This window comes from Salvia miltiorrhiza, chromosome 6 (genome assembly GCF_028751815.1).
Source record: "Salvia miltiorrhiza cultivar Shanhuang (shh) chromosome 6, IMPLAD_Smil_shh, whole genome shotgun sequence".
In the NCBI taxonomy this organism is placed as follows: Eukaryota; Viridiplantae; Streptophyta; class Magnoliopsida; order Lamiales; family Lamiaceae; genus Salvia; species Salvia miltiorrhiza.
Window position 1 is genome coordinate 607,249 of NC_080392.1, and position 23,152 is coordinate 630,400.

At 36.9% G+C, this 23,152-nt stretch overlaps 6 protein-coding genes across 7 annotated transcripts; 1 reads left to right on the forward strand and 5 right to left on the reverse strand.

Moving 5' to 3' along the window:
* Window positions 1-1,584: 1,584 nt before the first annotated feature.
* LOC130987628 (nucleoid-associated protein At4g30620, chloroplastic-like) lies at window positions 1,585-4,593 on the forward strand. Its single transcript, XM_057911226.1, has 7 exons — window positions 1,585-1,753; window positions 3,025-3,179; window positions 3,504-3,604; window positions 3,707-3,746; window positions 3,998-4,069; window positions 4,178-4,234; window positions 4,326-4,593. The coding sequence occupies exons 1-7, from the start codon at window positions 1,690-1,692 to the stop codon at window positions 4,401-4,403; spliced, it is 567 nt and encodes a 188-aa protein (XP_057767209.1). The 5' UTR covers window positions 1,585-1,689; the 3' UTR covers window positions 4,404-4,593.
* LOC130987627 (serine carboxypeptidase 24-like) lies at window positions 4,485-7,745 on the reverse strand. Its single transcript, XM_057911225.1, has 8 exons — window positions 7,272-7,745; window positions 6,153-6,260; window positions 5,960-6,055; window positions 5,698-5,876; window positions 5,220-5,608; window positions 5,034-5,129; window positions 4,847-4,952; window positions 4,485-4,764 (listed from the first exon to the last, which is right to left on the reverse strand). Exons 1-8 carry the CDS (start codon window positions 7,522-7,524, stop codon window positions 4,615-4,617), a joined length of 1,377 nt encoding a protein of 458 aa, XP_057767208.1. The 5' UTR covers window positions 7,525-7,745; the 3' UTR covers window positions 4,485-4,614.
* Window positions 7,746-10,047: 2,302 nt separating this feature from the next.
* LOC130987629 (protein PELPK1-like) lies at window positions 10,048-10,615 on the reverse strand. The gene has a single exon (XM_057911227.1). The coding sequence runs from the start codon at window positions 10,613-10,615 to the stop codon at window positions 10,289-10,291; it is 327 nt and encodes a 108-aa protein (XP_057767210.1). The 3' UTR covers window positions 10,048-10,288.
* On the reverse strand, window positions 10,048-15,215 carry LOC130987626 (mannosyltransferase APTG1). The gene is made up of 9 exons (XM_057911224.1): window positions 14,868-15,215; window positions 14,648-14,765; window positions 14,438-14,542; window positions 14,061-14,347; window positions 13,054-13,335; window positions 12,765-12,954; window positions 12,176-12,327; window positions 11,932-12,094; window positions 10,048-11,837 (listed from the first exon to the last, which is right to left on the reverse strand). The coding sequence occupies exons 1-9, from the start codon at window positions 15,095-15,097 to the stop codon at window positions 11,754-11,756; spliced, it is 1,611 nt and encodes a 536-aa protein (XP_057767207.1). The 5' UTR covers window positions 15,098-15,215; the 3' UTR covers window positions 10,048-11,753.
* Window positions 15,216-15,799: 584 nt separating this feature from the next.
* LOC130987632 (uncharacterized) lies at window positions 15,800-17,179 on the reverse strand. The gene is made up of 2 exons (XM_057911230.1): window positions 17,045-17,179; window positions 15,800-16,498 (listed from the first exon to the last, which is right to left on the reverse strand). Exon 2 carries the CDS (start codon window positions 16,398-16,400, stop codon window positions 15,885-15,887), a length of 516 nt encoding a protein of 171 aa, XP_057767213.1. The 5' UTR covers window positions 16,401-16,498; window positions 17,045-17,179; the 3' UTR covers window positions 15,800-15,884.
* Window positions 16,805-20,291, reverse strand: LOC130987631 (probable alpha,alpha-trehalose-phosphate synthase [UDP-forming] 11). Of its 2 annotated transcripts, XM_057911229.1 has the most exons (4): window positions 20,121-20,286; window positions 17,966-19,965; window positions 17,593-17,866; window positions 16,805-17,395 (listed from the first exon to the last, which is right to left on the reverse strand). In XM_057911229.1, exons 2-4 carry the CDS (start codon window positions 19,942-19,944, stop codon window positions 17,075-17,077), a joined length of 2,574 nt encoding a protein of 857 aa, XP_057767212.1. In that variant the 5' UTR covers window positions 19,945-19,965; window positions 20,121-20,286; the 3' UTR covers window positions 16,805-17,074. The 2 variants fall into 2 exon arrangements, with proteins under 2 accessions (XP_057767212.1, XP_057767211.1); XM_057911228.1 differs by having other exon boundaries at window positions 17,966-20,291.
* Between the last annotated feature and the right edge of the window lie 2,861 nt (window positions 20,292-23,152).

Consider the following 23,152-nt stretch of genomic DNA (forward strand, 5'->3'; position numbering starts at 1 on the left):
CCACGCCCTTCCTCTGCCACCCAGATCCGCCAAACCACCACCGCCCTGAGCAGCCGAACCACCACCATGCGGCTCCAGTCTCCTTCTTTCAAAAACCCAGATCCGCCAAACCACCACCGCCCTGAGCCGCCGAACCACCACCATGCGGCTCCAGTCTCCTTCTTTCAAAAACCCAGATCTGCCAAACCACCACCCTCAATTTCTTGGATTGATTTGAGAGAGGAAGAGAGTGGCGGATCTGGTTCTGGGGCGGCGGAGGCGTCGCTCGAGATACATGCGCGTGTTAAACCGCCGCCCATCCACCTCTCTTCTCCTTCTCCGGCCGTCGTAGCGGTGAGGCCACTACTCTTCTTTTGAAACCCTCCATCTCCGCCGCCATTCTCATGGTTCAAATTTGGGAATCGGAGAGAATAAAATTGGCAGATTTTCATGGATTTGAAATTTCTAATTGTGTTGTTTCGATTTTCATGATTCGATTTTTTGGTTGTGTTGTTTCGATTTATGGATTTGATTTTCATGGTTCAAATTTCTGGATTTCTAGATTCGATTCGATTTTCATTGTTCTAATTTGGGAATAGGAATGTGAGGAATGAGAATGGCAGATTTCGATTTTGCTCTTATTGTTTTGGCGGTGGTCGGCGGTGGTGGTCGCCGGCGATTCCGCCGGAGGAGAAAAGATAGTAAAAGAACTGTATATTAAAATAAGAGAAAAAGAAGAATTAAACAAGTTTAATTAAATATATTAAATAAATAGGTTAACACATTTTACTCCCTAATTTAACTCTCCTAAATTCCCGTGCCCAAAAGACCTGTGTCTTTATTAACGGGACGGAGGGAGTATTACTCAAAATCACATTTAAGTCTATATTTGATTAGGTATTTATATTTTGATGGTATCTTGTTAATGGCTAGTAGGAAAAAGTACAAGGCGGAAGGCTTATTCAATACTATTACACTAATATATTTAAATTAATATTAGCATATATGTATAAAGAAAGTGGATTATAGAGATTCTTTTTTCTTAGGCAATACATAAATTTAAATTTAGATCACACATTTTATTCATACGACGCATTAAAAATATGATATATGATAGAGTATTTAAGTGCAAAAAATGCAAAAAGATGAAATAAAAATAAAAGCTTCATGTAGAAATCTCGTAAATGTATCATTAAATTAGCCCAGACCCCAAACTTATGTATATTTATGTCTAATTATATGTAAAAGTAAGATGACGAACAACAATGAGAGGTGTATCCGACAAAAATGAGGCCTAATTTTATAGAATGAGGCATATTAAGCTGAATTAATGCAAAAAAAGAAAACATTGAAACTTTGGATATTGCAAAAAAAAAAATTAAAGATTCTAGAATGAGGCCTAATTTTATAATTTTTTTTTTGAAGCAAGGCCTAATTTTATAATTTGAATGGCAATTAAAACTAAATAATAGGTCCGATCCAAACCCGTATATTTTTGCAAATGATGCCTATACAAAAATCGGGTCGGAGTCTTGGATCCCACCGACCAATTTTTTTTAAAAAAAAGATAATAAAAACTAAATAAATAAATGGGATATTTTTCGAAAAGGATAATTATTTATGCGTAAAATTTGTAAACAGCAACCAACAACCTAACTACTTTATCCACTCATCTCTTTCACCTCCGAGTGCGTGTTTTCTGTGTGAACAATGGCGTCAACCAGTGCGCTCACATCTCCACTTGCCAAGTCTATGCCGCTTTCTGGCTCCATATGTAATTTCTCTGCTCTCTCGCGTACCACAAGAATTCTGATATGTATTTCTTATAAAGGATGCTTTTTTTTATTCTTTTCGGATTTATAAGCTGAGTGGTTTCATGGAAATGCTGTTCTTGGCTTCTAATTCTGTCTGTTTAAGGGTGGGACCTACAGTTTCTAGATGGTAGAATGTGTTGATGCTTCAAAAGTTTGCATTTTTTTTATAAAATGAGGTTGATTTCCTTTTCATTCTCCTGGTTTAGAGTGGATATTCTTGAATTCTTAAGTATGGCACATTATGGGGGTAAGGTTGAAAATTAGTAAATAAGGAAATCAAGCCTTAGAAACATTCTTGATCTTTTATTTTGTGCCCTTGTTCCTTAAATAGTGGATTCTCCATCATGCTGAGTCTTGTCATATGATTGGGGGAGTTGTAATCTAGAGGTTTGTTGTGAATGTCCGGTGTAATTTGATCAAGCTTTAAATATTATTTGTTGGTGGTTGTTGTCTTTTGATAATTCTGATTATTGAATTTAGTTGGGAGGGAGTGTGAGGAAGTTTATTTGGTCGAAACTTAATAATGTTTCGTGCTCTGCATCGAGCATTCACAAGAATGCAAATGTTGGTATGAGACTTGAGGATGCAGTATTCCTAATGGTGAAGGTAGCAGCAGCTTAGTCTTGGCACTTTTTCATAAATTTTATTGTTAATGATACCGGGTGATTTGGGCCAAAAGAATAATGCAGCAAGTTTAGCTGCATAGTTTAAGATCACTGACTAAAAATCTGCAAATTTGGTAGGAGTATTAGAGGATAGCTGCCTCTTAATACTTTCCAACTTTTAAGGTGGTTGGAAACTAAGTATTTGACTATTTTCTTGGTTCGCGGTATGAATTTCCTTCATCTTTTAAGCGATGTCTATGAAGATGACTTGGTTAAGGTGGCTATATAATTTGGGACATTAGTTTTTGGCTGGATTCTTAGACTCTTAAATCTGAAGATATTCCATCAGTTGCTGCTGATAAGAAGAGAATTTTAATTTCGGCCTCTTAAGTGTGTTGTTAACCCAAAAAAGTTGTCTAAAGCTTGTATTCCTTCCCATTCCATCTCCATTGATGAGCAACGTTGATTTGTATGTTATGCAAGTTTAGCAATCATTATATATTATGCAGCATGCCTTGGGGAAATGCTTTTTTGGCTCTTTGAACTATGTTCATAAGGTTCGTTTTCTATGTTTGCTTCGTTTGGTAACGTTTCCTCTTGTTTCCCTTTCGCATTTATCTGTTCAGACAGATTAAACACCAGCTCAAGTCCAGTTGGCATTTGTGTTCTATCTCAGTCTACTTACCAGAAGTTGATAGTGAAACAGAAACCTCTTCAAATTTGCTGCCTATTTGGTGGTAAGAAAGATGATGGTGAAAAGAGCGATGATGCTCCTTCAAAGGCGAGTTATCCAAGTTCTAAACTTCTTAATATCAATACTCATAATAGACTGATGAATTTGACGTATGGCAAGTGATTCTTCTAATCCATTTTCAATGAATGGTGTTTTCCATGATATTTTTCTGCCGGTACATTTTCTTACAACACGGGACAGTTTGTTTTCAACACGGTCCTTTTGATCTTGTAGATACTTTTAAATCAGTTCCATGTTTTTAAGGTTTTAAGTTGCAGTGCAGCTAAGTCCCCCGGCATTTCTTTTATCAAATTATGTGCTCAAATTCCTTAAATGATGTTGGCATGACTTTGGGATGATTTTGAAGATCAGGCGGGAATCATGGGAGGAATGCAAGGGTTATATGAAACAGTGAAGAAGGCGCAGATGGTTGTACAGGTCGAAGCAGTCAAAGTGCAAAAAGAACTTGCATTGTATGTTTGAGTTAACTAAAGACTTTTCTATCTCATAGGTTATCTTCTGAATACACGGTACCACACTTCACCTTTTTTTCCCTTTTTGGCTTCCTTATGCAGAGCAGAGTTCGAGGGTTACTGTGAAGGAGAGCTCATAAAGGTATTCAACAGATAAATTAAGCATTGAATCTGGCAACACACATGTTTGAATCACATAAAGTAATGTTTTACTAAACAGAATAGCCCTTGAGACTATAACTGTAGTTTTTGAAAATGTATGTTACTTTACATTTTGTGGAGCATAAAAGATATAGAATGCTCTGAAACATTACTGACTATTCATGGATAAGCATACTTTCTCTCTGCCACCGCCTCTGTTTGGTGGATTCGTACCTAACTCAGAATTTTCAGGTTACTTTGTCTGGGAATCAACAACCTATTCGCACTGAGATTACTGAAGCTGCGATGGAGCTAGGAGCAGAAGTGAGTATCCATGGATTCCTTTTCTATTGAATAAGTTGTTTATGGCTTTCCTCATTTTTGTACCGACATATAGAGAAATTTGTTAAGTTTGGTTTCTTCTTTGGACAGAAACTTTCACTGTTGATCAACGAGGCATACAAAGATGCACATCAGAAGAGTGTGCTTGTAAGATTCTTCATAAGTAGAACAATTTTATTAAGTTTTGGCCTCTAAATAATCTTCCTGCTATGAAACTTAATTTCCTTAACTTTTTCAGGCAATGAAGGACAGAATGAGCGGCCTAGCTCAGAGTTTAGGAATGCCTCCCGGCCTGACCGAGGGGTTCAAGCAATGACTTTACGTAGAGGTTCAATTTTGTTACTACCCAATGTATGTACGTTTGCTTAAATAAATCTTCTCTTGGCTTAAAAACAAGGATGTAAACGAATCATAACTTAGCTTGATTGAGAACCTATAGCATGTAACTTTCAGATACAATTGATCCTATTCTAAGACTTGCAGAAGTATTTTCCTTGAGGAATTAACTCCTGGTTTCTTGAAATGCTCTACACTGTCGATTTTGGCAAGTCTTTCCCAGACAAGAACGACTCTATAAGTTTGAAAGCTCTCGTAGGCTGAAACAGAGGAACCTCATGCCCAGCTCCTCTAACAGTTGCAAATGTTAGCCCATCATATACCTCGGTCCATCCTCCCACCTGTAAATAAGCTGTTGCTGTCTCATTTCACGAAAAGCACGAGCTAATATCTTATCTGCAGAATCTCTATGAATATCATTACCTGGCCACCAGCATACCAAGGATACCATGGAGTTTTGATTTTGAGATTGAGATGGCTCAGAGAAAGCCTCGTTGCTGTCACAGGAACGACTGCGTCTGTGTCCCCACTGCACAGGTAAAAACAGTTACCTCAAACAATCTTTTCTCTTTTGTGCATATTTCTTATAAGTTTTGTTTTATGACTGCACCTGAATACCCATATTCTAAGTCCTGCAGCAATCAGCTTTGTGTAGACGGGCAGCATTGAAGCGGGCGAGTCCTTCCAGTTTTGAAAAAGTGGATCGCTGTCGTATACACAGGTAATGTATCATTCAAATTCACTCATCTTTCTAAGCTCATCAAACTTGTACAACACGGGAAAGAAGAGCGTGTACCTGCACGCTGTCCACTTGTATGGAATCCCGGTAGTATTTGCGTGCAGCGCCTTCTGCACATCCGGCCTATTATAGTATATCTCAGCGTAGCTCTCTGTACACGGGTCGTATCCAGAGAGCTCTGCAACTCTCCTGCGCTTCAGAAAATGCCTGCTTCCCCCTTGTGATCCGTTACACGTCTCTGTGTAAATATTGTACTGATTTATGTTCCCAATCTCTTGATCCGAGTGTCTCAGAGCATCCTGACACTTCTGAGAAGTGTCTTTGAAGCTGTTATTGCACGATTTCAAAATCAAGTCGTATGTGTGATCCGATATCAACGAGTGGCTCCACCAGTAGTTCACGGTTCCAATGTAATCGTAGTGGCTGTCCGTATCTGCATTTCCCACCTGCACATAAGTGTTTACACAGTAAACTGTATGTCAATGCATTATGTGTGACACTATTTATGAACATAAAGAATCAAGATGAGCTTTACAATGAATCCTTTGAGATTGATGAAGGGATGGGAAGATTTGTTGTTGTAATCGACTATCTTGCTCGCGAGCTGTGGGACGTAATGGCCCGCGTAGCTCTCTCCGGAGATGTAAAACTCTCTGGACTTGTAGTGTGGAAACCTATCCATCCATCTTATGAGGAAAACCAGAGCATCCTCAGCTGTGTTCATCAACTTGATGATGAGTTTTTGCAGATTCAAATCAATGGGGAAAAAAAAACGCGTTTCTGGATATGAATTTTACCCGTTCTCTCGTCCCCAGTGTCGTTGAGGTTGGACGACGCGTTCGTGTAGGAGAAACCAACTCCGGCAGGCGACTCAAGAAACAGTATGTTTGCCACTGCAACCACACAAAAACAGAGGTTACTACTCCAAGTTCTTGGGGGGGCTGGGGGGGCTCCAGCCCCCCCAAAACTGAAAGAAGCTATTTTTGGCACCTTTGTTCCATGAGTACTGATTGAGATAGAGAGATGAAGCATTTTTGTTGATTTTGAATGGCCCTATTTCTTCTGATGCTCCATATGCTACTGATGAACATCCAGGTCCTGCACTTGCACAGCAAAACGGCGCAATTTAGGAAATAATGCTTGGGTGGTGATAACATGCGCGCCGGTGACAGCGAGGCGCAAGGGAGATAACTCGTGTGTGTGTGTGTGTGTGTGTGAGTGTTATTTTGAAATGAGTAATATTAATGCATGACATAAGGTCTCACACCTACTATAATGAAAAATAGCCATCAAATATTTATTATAGAAATATATATATGTATATAAAAAAAAATCCCACCAAAGTTACAAAAGAAGACTTTTTACAAAAAAAAAAAATTATGGTCCACACACACCCGTCTTCAAAAAGTTTGTGAAGAAAAAAGTCATGTATTGGCCTTATATATATACAACCGAATTAGATTATCTTTCTCATAATCTTTTTGTTCCACCTTATTCTACTATTAATTTCACTATTTCTTTTACAGATTTATCATAAAATTAAAATGTATTGTTATGTAAATCATAATTAATACTCTTTCAGAAAATTTGATACTTTTCTTTTTTGCGACTTCCACAAAAAAGATTCCTACTTATTTTTAGACTATAATCCACCATTTATAAATATCTCATTTACTTTTACTTTTCACATTAGTTCTTTCTATCCTAGGAAGTTCATGGACGGAAAGAGTATTTATTACCAAATATTAAAATTTAACCAAATTATACGTACCCTTATTTTGGATTAATTAACCCTCATGACCAAAACCACAATTTAATATTAATAATAATTAATTAACCCACCTAACTAATTAACTTTGGAGCATTTACATATATAATTCATGCAAAATGTCATGATTAACATCTTGAAATCTCTCATAAATTAGTTAAAGCCGCAGGGCCCCCTATCCAAGTATCCATTTATTCATTCCACCCAACTTTTTTTTTTTTACAAATTTAATATATTTTTTTTGTGGTGGAAGAAGTTTTTGTATGATCATAATTCATATCCATGGAGATTGGAGCTAGAGAATAAAATAAAATGAAGCAAAACTTAACTAATTAACCAACCTCCATTGAGCCAAAGAAGAAGTGGCTTTGCGCGTGCGCCGCCACGTGCAGCCTCCGTGAGCCAGTAGAAGAGGGCGCGGCCCTCTTCCTCGTCGACGGTGACGTAGCCGGAATATTGCGAGAATTCCACCGCCGGCTGCCCCGGCAGCGCCGCTATCTCTTCCTCTGCAAATGCATTGCTTCTTGCTCTTGCTGATGATGATGATAAACACACAATTACCACAGCAATTAATAATATTTTTCCCCACTCCATTCCTCTATATATATATATATACACACTCTCTCTCTCTCTCTCTCTATATATATATATATATATATATGGTGATCTTTTAGTAGTGGAAGAAAATGAAGTACTGAATTCTGAGAAGTTTGCAGCAAGAATGACGATGATGGATAGGGATGTTTTCAACACTCTATGCTGGATACATGTGAGAGAGAGAGAGAGAGAGAGAGAGAGAGAGAGAGAGAGAGGTGTTTATGGAGACATTTATGGGATCATAAACAGGTCTTCGAATAGGTACACGCATGCATGCTGCCTTTATATATATATATATATATATACAGTGGCGGATCCAGGATTCAATGTTAGGGGGGGCTGAATCTATTGGACTACGGTGCTTGAAAATATTTACACGGGGGTTCGGGGGCGGGAGCCCCCGAAGCAAATTTTTTTGAGCATTTCGTACACTTCATTTTCATACATTTTTTCAACAATCACTTAATATAATAAGATAATTGTTCGCAATTCAATTAATTCAACATCAAGTAGATTGAAAGCATATAAAGACGTACTTTTATTCCTTTTTCTTAAAAAAAATTGTTTCATCTTCTAAACAAATAAACTAATTTTCATTGTTAGTAATTAGTAATTTTACTTTTACCTTTAGAATTGACTCAAATTTAACATTAAAAATTAACTAAGAAAGAAAAAATGATAAAAATAATATAAATGTAACAACTCAATGTGTTGAGCAATTAATATGGATAGTTGGATACTATAAATAATGTATTACTATATTTTTTCTTGTATTTTTTTATTTATATACACATATATATAGATATAAAACAAAATAATAAATATATATATATATCTATAATTAAAAAAAAAAAAACTCAAAAATTGGGAGGGGGCTGAAGCCCCCCCTAGCCCCCCCCCTGGATCCGCCACTGTATATATATATATATATATAGATTAGGACCATTCCTCTCTCTTTCTCTCTCTCTCTACAGCGATGAATGCATGTTAAATGGGGAAGATGGAGAGATTAATACGTTATGAATTGAATTTATTATTACTTTCCTATTTTTATTTTATTTGAGTTGACGACTTCTATAGTAAGGTAGTCGACAATATGCAGATCTCGATTATGTATATGTGAAATTCTCATTAATACATATATATGGATCGGATTTGCTTACTTTATTGATCTGCAAACATATATTAAACGTGATCGGTTTGGTTTTCAGTAAATGATTATATATGTAGGATAATTTGTAACCAGAATATTTAGTGTGAATAATGTGTGGATAATGAAATATTATTAATACTGAGTTGATGTTTGCTATCACGGCTAAATACAGAATATTCTGGTCTAAGTTAATTTTAGGGCTGGATTAATAATACTGGGTCGTGGGATTAAACTGAGTCGTCCGCATTATTACTAAATAATAGTAACAAACACTAAACTGATCTGTACTAAATTAGCTAATACAGTGTATTAGTCAATATCAAACACGCCTATATATATATATATATATATATATATGCATATATATGCGTGACACATTTATGTATGCCGTGACTATTTCATTTTTGGAATAATTATTGGTGAGACTGAAATACAGATACGCATGTGTTTTAACATAGAAACGTTAATGCGCATCCATCTAGAAATTGGCGCATGTATACCTAAAAATTTAATACTATGGAGTATTAATTGATTTAATTTCAATATGAAATTGTTATGGGATTGGATCAATTTCGTACTAACAGATCATCTTAATAAATGTATTACTCATGTAATGCGCAAGGACAATTTTATTTTTTACTATATATGTTGAATAAATTTCAAATATATTTAATAAATATGATTAATTTTTGCTTTTAAAGCTTGATTAAAGAATAACACAAAATTGGTGTATAAGTTTCATTATATTTTTTTTTTCTTTCATAAAACTAATCATGATTCATGACCTTATATACATCTTTTGTAAAGGTAGATAGTGTGTATGGGTATATTTGTTATAGATTTCAATAATATACACAATATTGATGTATTCATATACTAAATTTATTTATAATATTTTTATTTTTATAGTTAATTTAATTTCAAAATATATTTAATTTAATTTCTAGTGCATTTATAATTTATTAAAATAATAACGATAATAGTACAGAGAGGAGAGGATTGGAGAAACAAAATTTTGGAATTTCAAATTATCGTAGTATAGTCATTCCAAATCTATTTTTGTTAACTTTTATTATGAAATTTAAATTTTTATCGTGATATTTCATTTAAAATATATATTGCATATTTTATGATAAATAGAATTTCATAATATAGATTTAAAAAGAAAACAGAAAATAAAATACTCTCTCTCCATCATTAAATGTAGATGTTTAGACGGGAAAATTTGTGGAAGTTTGATTTATTATTATTATTATTATTATTATTACATGAGCCAGAAGTTAAACACTTATTGTGCATTGAAAATAAAAGCCTTTTTAAACACACCTGTTAAAATGATCCATGCATGATTATTTTGAAAATCAACATAAACATTAAAATAAAAAATTTCATTTAAAATCAAGGACTTGTCTGGCAAAGCACAAGTCAAAATACATTGACAAAATAATTATCGATATGCGTCTGATAATTGTGAGCAACATACATGCTCATCATTGGCAAGATAATTAATACACAAATAACAACACTATGCATATAAATATAGTATAATTAAAATGATGGTAAATATTTTATGAAAGAGTCGTGCCTCCGTTGTTTGTAGTAAGGAAATCAAGGTGATTTGGACTCTTCTGGAAACTTCGGAAGTTGAGGGACCTCAAGCTTCGGAAGACTTGGCAACTTTGAGACATCTGGAATCTCAGGCTTAGGGAATTCTGGGATCTCCGGTTTTGGCAATTCTGGAATCTCGGGCTTAGGGAATTCTGGAATCTCGAGTTTAGGCAACTCAGGAATCTCGGGCTTGGGCAATTCGGGCATAGGGAGAGTTGGAATTTCAAGCTTAGGCAAAGCTGGCAACTCGAGGAGGCGGCGGGCCTCAGTCGCGTAAGCCATCGCGACGACGAAAAACAAGAAGAGAGAGGAATAATGGATTGCCATTTTTCAATATGATGATGAGCAAGATTTGTGGTGTTTGAGGTGATGAAGTGGTGCATGGGAAGTTATAGTTTATATAGAAGGTGAGTGTGGAGAAACTTCAAGATTTAGGGTTGGTTGGTTTGAAAAATGGAGTCTTGCAGTTAATTAGCTCAACTCCTTTCCATCCAAATAAAATATTATAGCTCAACCAATTTGTAATATACCTAAATTATAATGTGTAGTTCAATAAGTTAATGAGTTGTTGTGATTGTGTTTTGAGTTTATTTTGTTACTTTGCTAACTTAAACTAAAATATAAGCTTAGGATTTGTATATAAGGACACTAATATAAGCTTAGGATTTGTACATAATTTATGATAATAAATATATTAACAAAGAATTCTTATCTTATATAAAAAAAAACTAAAATTTGTACGTATTGAAATATTGAATTACTTAAACTATCAGAGGTAAAAACCAGGGGCTTAGCCCACTGGCCACCGGGTCCTCACTTAAGTGAAGTGACCCGGGTTCGATCCCTCTTGGGAGCGAATTGGAGATTGGAGATATAAGGTGGATTTGGTGAATGGAGAGATAAGGTGGTTCTTGGAGTGGATGGGGAACTAATTACTAACATCTAACATGACTTTGCCCGATCAAAAAAAAAAAAAAAAAAACTATCAGAGGTAAAACACGTAAAAATATTATGGATACAATCAAAATTTATAAAAATACATATAATAGATGGATGAATATCAAATAATAATAGTAATAATATGTGATATTGATGCCCTTAAACTAATATATATAATAATATAATATTGAAGATAAATCAAATTTAGTTAAATAAAGCTCTTTTGTAGTGCCATTTATGGTTATGGGCCAGACTGACAATCTATGTACTGTATATGGCTCTTTTATAACTACTTCCAATAAAATATTCTCTCTCAGTTTTATTCAAAATTACAACCAATTTGTGGGTAATAATATAAAAAGAATAATGGGATATCAGCTGCTGTAAAATACCTCAACTTTCTTGAAAACCAGAGATGTAGCTCCAATCACAAAGTTGTTGAATTAATCTCCCAAAAGACCAGTGCCATTGCACCACCACTTCAAAATTTTAAGCCACCAATCCAAAATTTGGTACCATCACCAATTCAATGGCCTTGAAAAGCATACAAAACCACATATGCTTGCAATTCTCTATCCACCTTAAAATGAGAGTGGAAGAATCTTCTAATCTGCAAGCCATGGATTCAGTCTGTCAAAACACAAGTCGATATATTCAAGTATGAAAAGAAGACGAGAAAATAGAAACTCATTGAAGTGTCAGACCTCCTTGAAATGATGTGAGGCTAGAAAATCCTTCAATGGCTTCTCTTGTGAATCAAATAGAACAATGTGGCTGGGTAGGTTCCAGGTTTGAGCCAACTTGGTTGCAAAACCGAGAGGGTCCTCTAAGAATTGGTCGGACTCATCCAAGATTCCTTTCTCGTCACTGTTCCAAGCAACGTTGGAGTAAATAAAGAGAGTCGAATGTCAGTGAGAGATTTGAAACCTTTGGATTTCACGTTGTTACCTTGGCGTACAGTCCAAGAAACGCATAGGAAGGTTGTGATGCAGAGTGGAGTAGTATGGTGTAGCATGGCAAGGTGTTAGAAAAAGGATGCTTTCGACGTTATTCTCAGTGGCTTCCTCCGCGAGATAGTTCATGACATCCTCGCTTCCTCTCTGCGGAGATTAGTAAAAGTATACCAAGGAAACATCAGGGAATAGGGAGCCTTCGGTTTTAGAATTTCAGATTACGAAATACTCCCTCCATGCCCCAATAAGCATCTCATGCCATCAAAACACATACCAAAAATGTGGGCAATTTTACTGTTACTATTGTTACATTGAAATTTGAAAATGTAAAAGAATTGCAGTGATGGGAAGGTTAAAGTGGGAAGCTTGGCAACTTTTTACCGTGACATTCGGAAATGAGATACTTATTCTGGGACAAAATTCATTTTCAAATAAGACACTTACTTGGGCACGGAGATAGTATCTTAGTAAGATTTGTGCTTCAAGCTATAGAGAAAAACTAAGCCTAGTTCACATTAAAAAAAAATTAGAGATTTGTGTGAAAGCAAAACCATCCGCAGTGACAGCAAGCAACATCACCGTACCTGATGAATCATGCTCATATATAACGCCATTGGGACGTTAGTTATGAGCAGGAAAAGGACTGCCAGTTCCAGCTTCGGCGTGCGCTTAATATGGGAATGTGAACCTCCTTTCGACCTCTCTGCTCGACCTAGGTTGGCTAGTGAATAACCCGAGAACATCAATGCTACTGGAAGCACAGGAAGAACAAACCTGATAGTTGGAGTCTGAAGATAATTAGAGGCATTAATGGGTGAAGCACGAGTGGCGCTTTAGATGACAGAGCGCATAATGTCAATTAAACCAAGGTACCTGAACTCTTTGTGGCCAAGGAGGCTATAAATTCCCAGAACCCATACGACCAATCCAGGAAGCCTCCACTCTTTGGACTTAATAATGCCCGCTATGGTAAACGGTATGTAAGTAAAGAGCATAACGGTGAATCCTTGCGTCAAATACCAGTGCCATGGATGTGTTCCATAATAGTCTCCACCAGATGAGAAGAAATTGAACTTTAGAAAGTTGAGAGGAACGATCACCCACGACCCGTAGAACTGATAATCCAACAAGAATGTAAGACCAAGCACAATCCCCCTGATACACAGATAATGATTTCAAAATAAGTGGAAAACAAGCAGCCTAATCACAGAGAGTTGTTACAAAATGAAACTGCTAGAATTCAATTCAAAACAATTGCCAAAAAGTGGTTTATGTATAGTATATGGGAATCTTCCAATGGTGCTTAAAAGGACATGAACAACTGGAAAGTCAAATCGTTAGTCTACACAGTTCGGATGTCAAAAGACATATAGCAATAACCTTCATTGGAGAGACAAGACCTGAACTGCTGAACAAACATAAGTTATTTTAATACTTGGCTCTAAACATCTCATACAGAAACAGAAGTATCTTGATCACATCCAAAGATACTATGTAATTGAAATCTGCTTTCTGAAAACATAATCTTCTCTCAGTTAAAAAGATACGATTAGTTTCATAGCCCATGGATTGCTGATCAAGTTCAAATTGATAATTGATGGTCAAACATCTTTTCAGTTTACAACCTTTAACATGATTCCAGAAGAAACGATAGGATCTCTCCCAAGAAAATTGTGGGATTAAGCAACTTGGCAAGAATCCAAACTTCATCTGGAACACACTAATCTATGGCATTTCCCATCTAAAGGTGTGGTGAAAAATTAATGAGCTATTATTAGTAGTAAATAAGAAGCAATATTTTACATATAAAGAAATAAACCTTAAGTTCTAAGCACAAAGAACAAAATGAAACAATCATGTATGATTATAAACGTACTAACCCGATGGGAATCACCTCGAGAAGAAGAAACTTTAGCTTACTAGGTGTTGAAAACAACTCCAGACAACCAACATAAATCCAAGTGATAGCACTTGTCGGTCGAATTGCACATGCTATCGCCGCTATAGCGAGGGCATACTTTCTCGAAGCAGATGGAACTGTAGCGACAGATCCTCTCAAGCAGGGCCAGTAATATAAACTCACAATCGTGAGAACGGTTTCTAAACTATTAGAAAAAGTACGAGGCATGCAGAAAAACAAGAACCAGTTGCTTAGCTGTGCAAAGAGCTGTCACAGAGTTAAGTAGCACAAATCTTTCTATTACATAAAAAGTAGGTTTGGAAGCACAAAAAAGCCATTGAAGCAAAGCAAGGATACAGCCCATTCAGCAACACTGCCACCAAACAGAACTCGAGAGAATTTGTACACGTAGAGATCACCAAAAGCAGCAAATATCGACTGCAGCAGCCGAGGAGACCTTATCTGTGCAAGATCACAACAATGGCACACATTTCACAACGCTATACAACAAAGCAGTGCAAGCAGAAAGTAGAATCACATAATAAACAGCATCAGCTATAGCAGTACCATGAACCAAGGGGAATCAAGATGAAGAAAGGCAAGAAGTTTATACAGAGCAGCAAAGATAACCGGATGCAAGTAGCTCCTTATGCCTTTTCCCCATTCCCATGTCAGATGCCCATACCTAGCATTTTCAATCAACAGTTCAAAAGGCTCAACTGCGAAATTTGTGCATATGCGCGCGCGCGCGCGTGTGTGTGTGAGAGAGAGAGAGGGATTGATTTACCCAAATGCAATTCGATGGGCTATTTCGAGAGCTTGCCAGTGTTCATCCGGATTGAAGTATGTCCGCACGAGCAAGGAATTGATAATGCGCGCAATCAAACAGAAAACAAATATTTTGGGGAGAGATGGTGTAAAACTCTTGAAATCAGGGTTTTTGGAGGTGGATTTCTTGTTGTCATCATCTTCTTCAACGGGCGCATCATCGGTTTCAGAGTTTTTCCTTTTCTTCATTTTTCTTAATTTTCGCCTTTTCCGATTGATTGGATCGCCCAAATTGGGGATTTTGAGCTGCCTAGCCTACTCCCAACATTTGCTAATTTCAGATTTTCTTTTTCCCTTTGTTTTCTTTTTCATTTTTTTTTTTGGGTATAACATATTTATATTTTGGGTTATTAACATTTAAATACATCTATTTTTTTGGATTAATTTGGTTTTATACATGAATTTTGAAAATAATAAAAAAAAATACATGAATTTTAATATTGTAATAATTTCACCACAAATTTAATTTTCGTTCAAATTAATACTTATGTGGCAAATTGAGATGTCGATGTGTACTCATCAGACATTTTAAATAATGGTATCATATGAGACATTTTTATAAGATATCGTATAAGACATATCTAAACCTGAAAATGATAGGATTTTTATAGAGTTTGAATGTCTAAAGATTAAATATTTGGTGAAATTGCAATAATTTTAAAATTCATACTATAATTTTATGTTGCTCTCTTCAAAGTCTATGTGCAAAATCAAATTACCTTCAAAATTGGTGTATTTACTGTTTAGACGCTAATAATTCATATATTTCTTTTAAGTTTGATTTTTCATTAAAAAAAGTTTGCAGATTTAAAATATTGTGTTTTTATTTTTGTTGCAACCTATGTCTACAAAAAAAAGCTAGCAATATCTAATAAACATAAAAAACCAAAATCAGAGTTAAAACAACGATTAATTAAGAGTCTAAATACTACAAAATTTACAAAAAGCAACAAAACTAGGCAAAGTGGTTGAATTTTCAAGCAGAGGCTTGAGCTAAGATTAGTTCATCTCCACCAGCAACCTTCTCCTCCTCCTCATCTGCCACGTCATCTTTCTTCCCCAAAATACCCCTGCCCTTCTCCCCAATTTCCAGCCCTTGCAATCCATCAACGCAGGCCTCCTCCCCTCCACCCGGCACACCGGGCGCCACCACCACATCCCCCTTCGCCTCCGCATCGCCGCCGACCGCCACTCTATCTCCCGCCGCCTCCGTCGATCCGCCGCCTTTCTCCACGACGCACCCCTCGGAGGGCGCGTCGAGGCCGTCGGCTATCCCGACGAGGGCGTCGGAGGACTCTTCCCATGGATCTTCCACGCATCCGCCTTCGTCGCCGGAGGTCGAAACGATAGATCTGACGGCTGAGGCTGCCTTGAGAAACGCCTCTCTAATGGATTCCGGCGGCAGCGCGCAGTCCTCGAGGCCGGCGTCTTCCAGCCGCGGCGGCATGATGCTGTCGATGACCGTGGATTTCGCTTTCCCCGTCGCCTCCATTGATTTCTTTTTCTGGAAGCTGCTTATTTTAGCAAATTGATTGACATGAAAATGGAGAAATTGGGAGGTCCCGCTTTTGACCCTACTACCTTTGTCGGCTACAAGGAAAATTACATTTATTACTACTAATTTTATGTTAATTATGCTTTCGCCCCTAAATCATAGTATTATTGATTCTTTTTTAAAACTCAATACTGCCTTGTTTTAATTGTTGTTTTTCGAAAATTGAGCCTCGCATGCATTAAGCCACGTTTTTCGAATCCATCGTGCTATCTTTAAATTTCTTTACTTATTTGTGTATATAAACTTACATAACTACCATCAACAAATCATTGATTATTTCAAACTCTAAATTATACATTAGTTGAGTAACTGTTGTCAGAGAATTGCCAAAGATGTCAACATTGTTTGTCTATCAATCAAGATATAACTACTCATACTTTGCAGTAAGATCAAAGTTTGAAAAAGGAGAAAGCACTCAAAATGTGGGAAAGAATTGAAGGGAACTTGCTATTATCAAGTGAGCTCCAAAGAAAAAAACAAGGATGAACTCATCAAACACCTACTCTTTTTGTTAAATTTTGAAGTGTATATGTGAATGAGAAGAGAGGTGTGGTGCTAACTACATCTGCTACCACCATTACCATCTGTACAAGGATGAATGCTGTCCGTGTCTAGACGACGGTCGAGTTCACGAGGCTCGATTTTGAGGACGAGGACGAGGAGGAGGAGGCGGCCGAGAGGCCCTGCAGCATCTTGATGACTTGGAACGTGTCGTCTAGATAGTACTTGGCCATGCTGGGTTTCTGCCCGACCGTGCAGGCGAAGACCTCGCCTGCATCGGGCAGGGACCGGCTGGCGACTGAGGCCGCGATCGCCTCAAACATGTCCTCGTCCGACCTGTCATCGCCTATGCACAGCACAAACTCTGCTGCCTTCCCTCTGTTTCTCATGCTCTCCATCAGATTCTTCACCGCCATGCCTTTGCTCACACCCTGCAACACACACACAACACACACTAAACATTCAACAACTGCAATGCAACAACAACCAATGCTGACTATATACCTCACTTACACACACAACACACACTAAACATTCAACAACTGCAATGCAACAACAACCAATGCTGACTATATACCTCACTTACACACACAACACACACACTAGATAGATCATTCCATATATATACCTGTGGCTTGACCTCTACAATTTGCTGGCCACTTTTTACCAAGACGGGGTCATTAGCAAGCACGCTCTCGAGGTGATCGAGGAGCTCCTTCGCTTGCCACAATCCAAAGTCAGGATCGGCTTCTTGATGATGCCAAACCAACGCGCTCTCCTTCTGCTCGATGGAGGAGCCATCTGTGGCCTCTGTGTAGTGCTCCATCACGGGGAGGGCTATGTTTTTCCAGCTCAAATCAGCTGCAATTTCGCAGGATTCCCACGGGGAATTCCTCTTCCACCTACCACCACACACACACGCGCGCGCGCGCAATGTTAATGAAGAAAAGTTATACCAAGTTACCGACAAAGCCACAACATAACTAAGTAGAGAATCTCACCTAGTGAAGTAACCATGCTCAGCAGACAGCCCAAGATTCTCACATTGTGAAAACCACTTCCCTAAAGAATCTCTCCCTCTCCCACTAACAATGAACACAATGTTTTTAGGATCATTACACAAACTGTTCAGGACTGATATAACCTCAGGGCTTGGTGATTTGTCCACTCTATCCGGTGGCATCATCGTCCCATCATAGTCCAGCAGGATGAGCCTGCTGCTGTTCGTGTTGTTGTAAGCCGACACAATGTGCTCCAACGACAGCTTCCTGAAATTAGGCCCCAATGCCACAACTCTGGAGTTCAGCCCAAACCCGATGCCCCAACACCTCTTCCTGTAATGCTCGGAACAAGCCCTCTCGAGATCCTGATCAAAGCTCCTAGCCCAATAGGCAACATCATGGGATGCAACATACTTATAATGCTTCTCGTGGCGAAGCTCCTTCTCACCATCCTTCATCACCACCCCCAACACCATCGCATCAGCCACGCTGTTGACATCCCAAGGGTTGACACGGATGGCCCCACTGAGAGAAGGCGAGCACCCGATGAATTCAGACACAATGATCACACTCCTCTTAGGTTTGGTGCAATCTTGCAGCCCTAATGCCTTGTCCAGGTCAGGGCAGCCCTGCCTGGCCACAGTGTACTTGTAAGGCACCAAATTCATCCCATCCCTCACGGCATTCACCACAACGCACTCAGATATCGCGTAGTACGCCACCTTGTCTTGAAAAGAGACGGGGCCATTCACACAAACAATTGGATCATACCCTTTCCCACCATACCTCCCATTGATCTCACTTGCAACCCTACTAATCTCATCCCTAACTTCTTGAATGTCGCTGCCACGGCTCCTAGGCGAGTTCACAATCTGCACCAACACCACATTCCCTCTATAATCAGGATTCTCCTCCAACAGCAAACCAAACGCCATAAACTTCAAACCAATACCCTTAAACATGTCCAAATCGTCCACGCCTAACAACACCGTCCTCCCCTCGTATTCCCTCCTCAACTCCCTCACCTTCTCAGCCGTATCCGGCAACGCCATTATCGACCTAATCTGCCCCATATGAATCCCAACAGGCAGGATCTTGATAGTCACAGTTCTACCATAGTAATCCAACCCAATGTAACCCCTCTTGGACTGATAATCCAACCCCAACATCCTACTACAACAAGACAAGAAATGCCTAGCATAATCAAATGTATGAAACCCAATAAGATCACAATTCAAAAGGGCCCTCAAAATCTCCTCCCTCACAGGCAATGTCCTATATATCTCAGAAGAAGGAAACGGACTATGCAAGAAAAACCCAAGCTTCACCCTGTGATACCTCTTCCTCAAGAAAGTAGGCAGAATCATGAGATGGTAATCATGTATCCACACATAATCCTCATCCGGGTTGATCACCTCCATGATTCTATCAGCAAAGACCTTGTTGGCAGAGACATAAGCCTGCCACGTGTCCTTATCAAACCTCACCCCATGATTGAGCGTCATAGGCAGCATGTAATGAAACAAGGGCCAGAGATAGTGCTTGCAGAAGCCGTGGTAGAATTTGTTGATCAAATCCGAGTTCAAGAAAGTGGGCACGCATTTGAACTTTTCTAGCAAGAACTGGGCCACCTCATCCTGCTCCACCGGATCCACCTCCACCCCCAAACACCCCACGAAAACGACGTCGGTTTCGGGGGGGAATCCGTCTCTCAGCTGCAAAACCAGAGCGTCGCCGTCCCAATCGAAACGCCATTTCTGTGATGAATCTCTGTGGGCCTTCAAGGGGAGCTGGTTGGCCACCACTATCCGCCTCTCTAGAGTGGCGGACGAAACGCCGTCGGATTCCGCGATCTCGGCATTGCTCGCATCCTCGAAATCGGAGATGATTCCGGGCACCGAGATCACTCGGGGGATTCGGGTGCGATCACTGGAGAAATCGTCGAGATTCAACAGATTGAAGCAGGATCTCGACAGCATAATGACAAAAATCCTACAAAGCTACAAAAGAATATAAAGAAATAAAAATGGAATCTTGGGCTTTTCTTGAACCAAGAAACGCAAAATAAATCAAAGTTTTGGAGAGAAAAAAAAAAAAAAGAAACAGTCGGATTCAGTTGAAGACGATGAGTGTGTGTTGTGTGTGCGTTACATACATGGATACAGAAACGTGAATTGCGACATCGTAAGATTATGGTTTTGGATGCGGCTAAGGATTGAAAATTTCAAATGCAGACTATTTTTATTTATTTAATTTAATTTAATGTTATTTTGTTGTGTATATTTTGTGTAAGGAAGGTGGCATGGTGTAGTTAGGAATTAGGATAAGAACGAACGACCGACTTTGGGGATATATTATGGGACTTTCGGTGACGAGGGTATTTTCGTAATTTCAAGATTGACTATTGAAAAAAGCCACTGAAATTCTAAGGGATATTTGCCGTAAAATACACGAATTTTTAACCAATTATAATTTTTTTTCATAATTTTTAAAATTTTAACAAAAAATACACTATCTTTGATTCTTTCTGATTATTTTTACGGGTATGAAATACCCACCCACCCCAAATAAAATGTGACTTGGCTTTTGACTTATATTTTTTGATACATAAGCGTGAGGGATAATAAAATCGATGTATCTGTGAATTGAAAATCTCTCACGCTTAAATATCAAAAATTTTAAAATTAATTTTTATTTGAGGCATTTTATATTCATGGGAAAAAAATCGAAAGATGGTGTATTTTCTTAAAAAAATTAAAGATTATGAAAAAAAATCAGAATTTATTGAAAATTTGTAAAATATCCCTATTATTAATCGTGATCAATATATTGATGAAATTAATTTCATGGAATAGTTTAAATGAAGGCGTGCAGCTACCCATGCCTATCTTCTACTAGTAATTATTATTGGGTTTTTGTTTCTATTTCATATGATATGATGCATTATAATTAATTCAATATTCTGGTCATTAGTCAAATCTCATGAACTTTTCTTTCCACAAATTTCTCTCTGTGTCTCTCCTTTCCTATCTAATAGAAGAAATTATGTTATCCAAAATGCGCGTGTTCCACATATGATTAAATAAATCTTGAATATTGGGGAGGTTGGCATATATATTATATACTATAATATATAATTGTATTTCAAGAAATAAGGGAGTTGATAATTCTTTTAATAAAAAGCAATAGATTTCACATATAGGGACCAATTTTAACTTTGATTTTGTACTTATTTAATCACATGTCTAATGTGCGTTTTTTAATTTTTGTAAAATATAGTATTGGAATTATTGAATGTAGTCGCATTAATGTTGTGTGTTAAAGAGAAAATAATCTGGAGGTTTTAAAAGACCTAAGAAGTATGCATAAATTATTGAAAATGATAAATTAAATAAAACCACAATTTATACGCTGCTATATAATTATAAACAACAATTGGATTTCAATTTTCAGTATAGCACTATGTTATTGTTTTTAGTGATTTTTTTTTTCTGAAAAATAAATCTAAAAGATTATCAATAATAGGTTGGAAAATATATTAAGACAATGGAGTAGCTGTCGATGAGTAGTAAATGTCAAAATTCATTAAATGGGGTTAGTGAAAAATAACAGTTGAAATAGTGGGTATTAATGATAAGGATTATGGCTGGGGTAATGCTTTAATGGCTAATTAGTGAATGGATAAGGTGGCTATTAAATGTTTAAAGAAAATTGAATAGATCCGGTAAAGATTGCCCGAACCCGAAACATGTGGGTGCATATGTTCAAATTTAATTGATTTTTGGTATTTAAATTCGAATCAATATTTCGAACGATGTTTGGTTACCCTATAATCGATCGGATTAAACAGATTGATCATAAGAGAATACTCTTAAACGGTTAATTTTTGGTGGACCATACCACATTTAACTACCAAAAAGTGAATTTCTTAATCTATGTGTCGAAAAGAAATGAGTCTATTGGAGTGGAACGGAGGGAGTATGATTTTATTATAAATATTATTTAAATAATAAATTTAAACATAAAAGATGAGATATAGAATTTAGGGTTATTAGCCTGTAAATACATGAACTTTTTATATTTTCTGAAATTTAACATGACTTTTATTTTTAGCCCACAAATACACGAACTTATCATTTTTTCTGATTTTTGACATCGACATGAAAAAACTCTATTTATTGTTGAGGCGGAGGCCGGAATACATGATGTGGACTACGAAATATGCACTTGAATAGAATAATTTGATTCATTATTTTGATTTGAGAGTGAATGACATTGTATCACGACCTTCACGTTAATAGTAAATTAGAATTTTTTCTTGTCGATGTCAAAAATCAGAAAAAATGCTAAGTTCGTGTATTTGTGGGCTAAAAATAAAAGTCATGTTAAATTTCAGAAAATGTAAAAAGTTCGTGTATTTACAGGCTAATAACCCTAGAATTTAATTTTATCGGCGGGAAAGAGAGAGAGAAAATCGTTTCACGTTGCTAATTTGTTAATGTGAAGATTAAAATAATAATTGTGAAATAATAAATTCTACGCAATAAATCCTAGCTAAGAGCTATTAATAAATAAATAAAAACGTGAAAAAATTAAGCCTATTAATTAGTTAGAATCAATAACGTCATAACAACTAACCTAGGTTTGTTAAACCAAAAAAATGAAATCGAAGAAGAAAGATGATAGTGATATAAAGTGAAATTAATTTTGTGGATCTCATTTTGCACACGAGCCTATATTTCCATGCTTTGGAAAATTTAATTATTCAAAAAAATTATGTGTACTTTTATTTTAATATTATATTAATTGTAGATGAACAGAAGATGGCATTAAAAAAGCTTTGATTGTTAAACAATATGTATCCACGTGTACAACAATACTATCATGAAATAAAATACTATGCTTTAAATTTGATATTTAATTTTAAAGCGTTTTAATAGCTCTTATTATTAGCTCGTTGATTTTTAATATCCTTTCTAAAATACAAACACGTTGGCATATTCAGACAAAATATCGATCAAAAGCATAGTATTTTCTCAAATTTGCCAGCAAATAAATTCTGATAACCACATATAATTCTTTTTAAAAGTAAAATAAACTTTATAAATTATTATCCATCGTCATATATTCTTATCCCTACATACCATATAATATAGAATTTTGAAATATCTTGCCAAATTTATATGT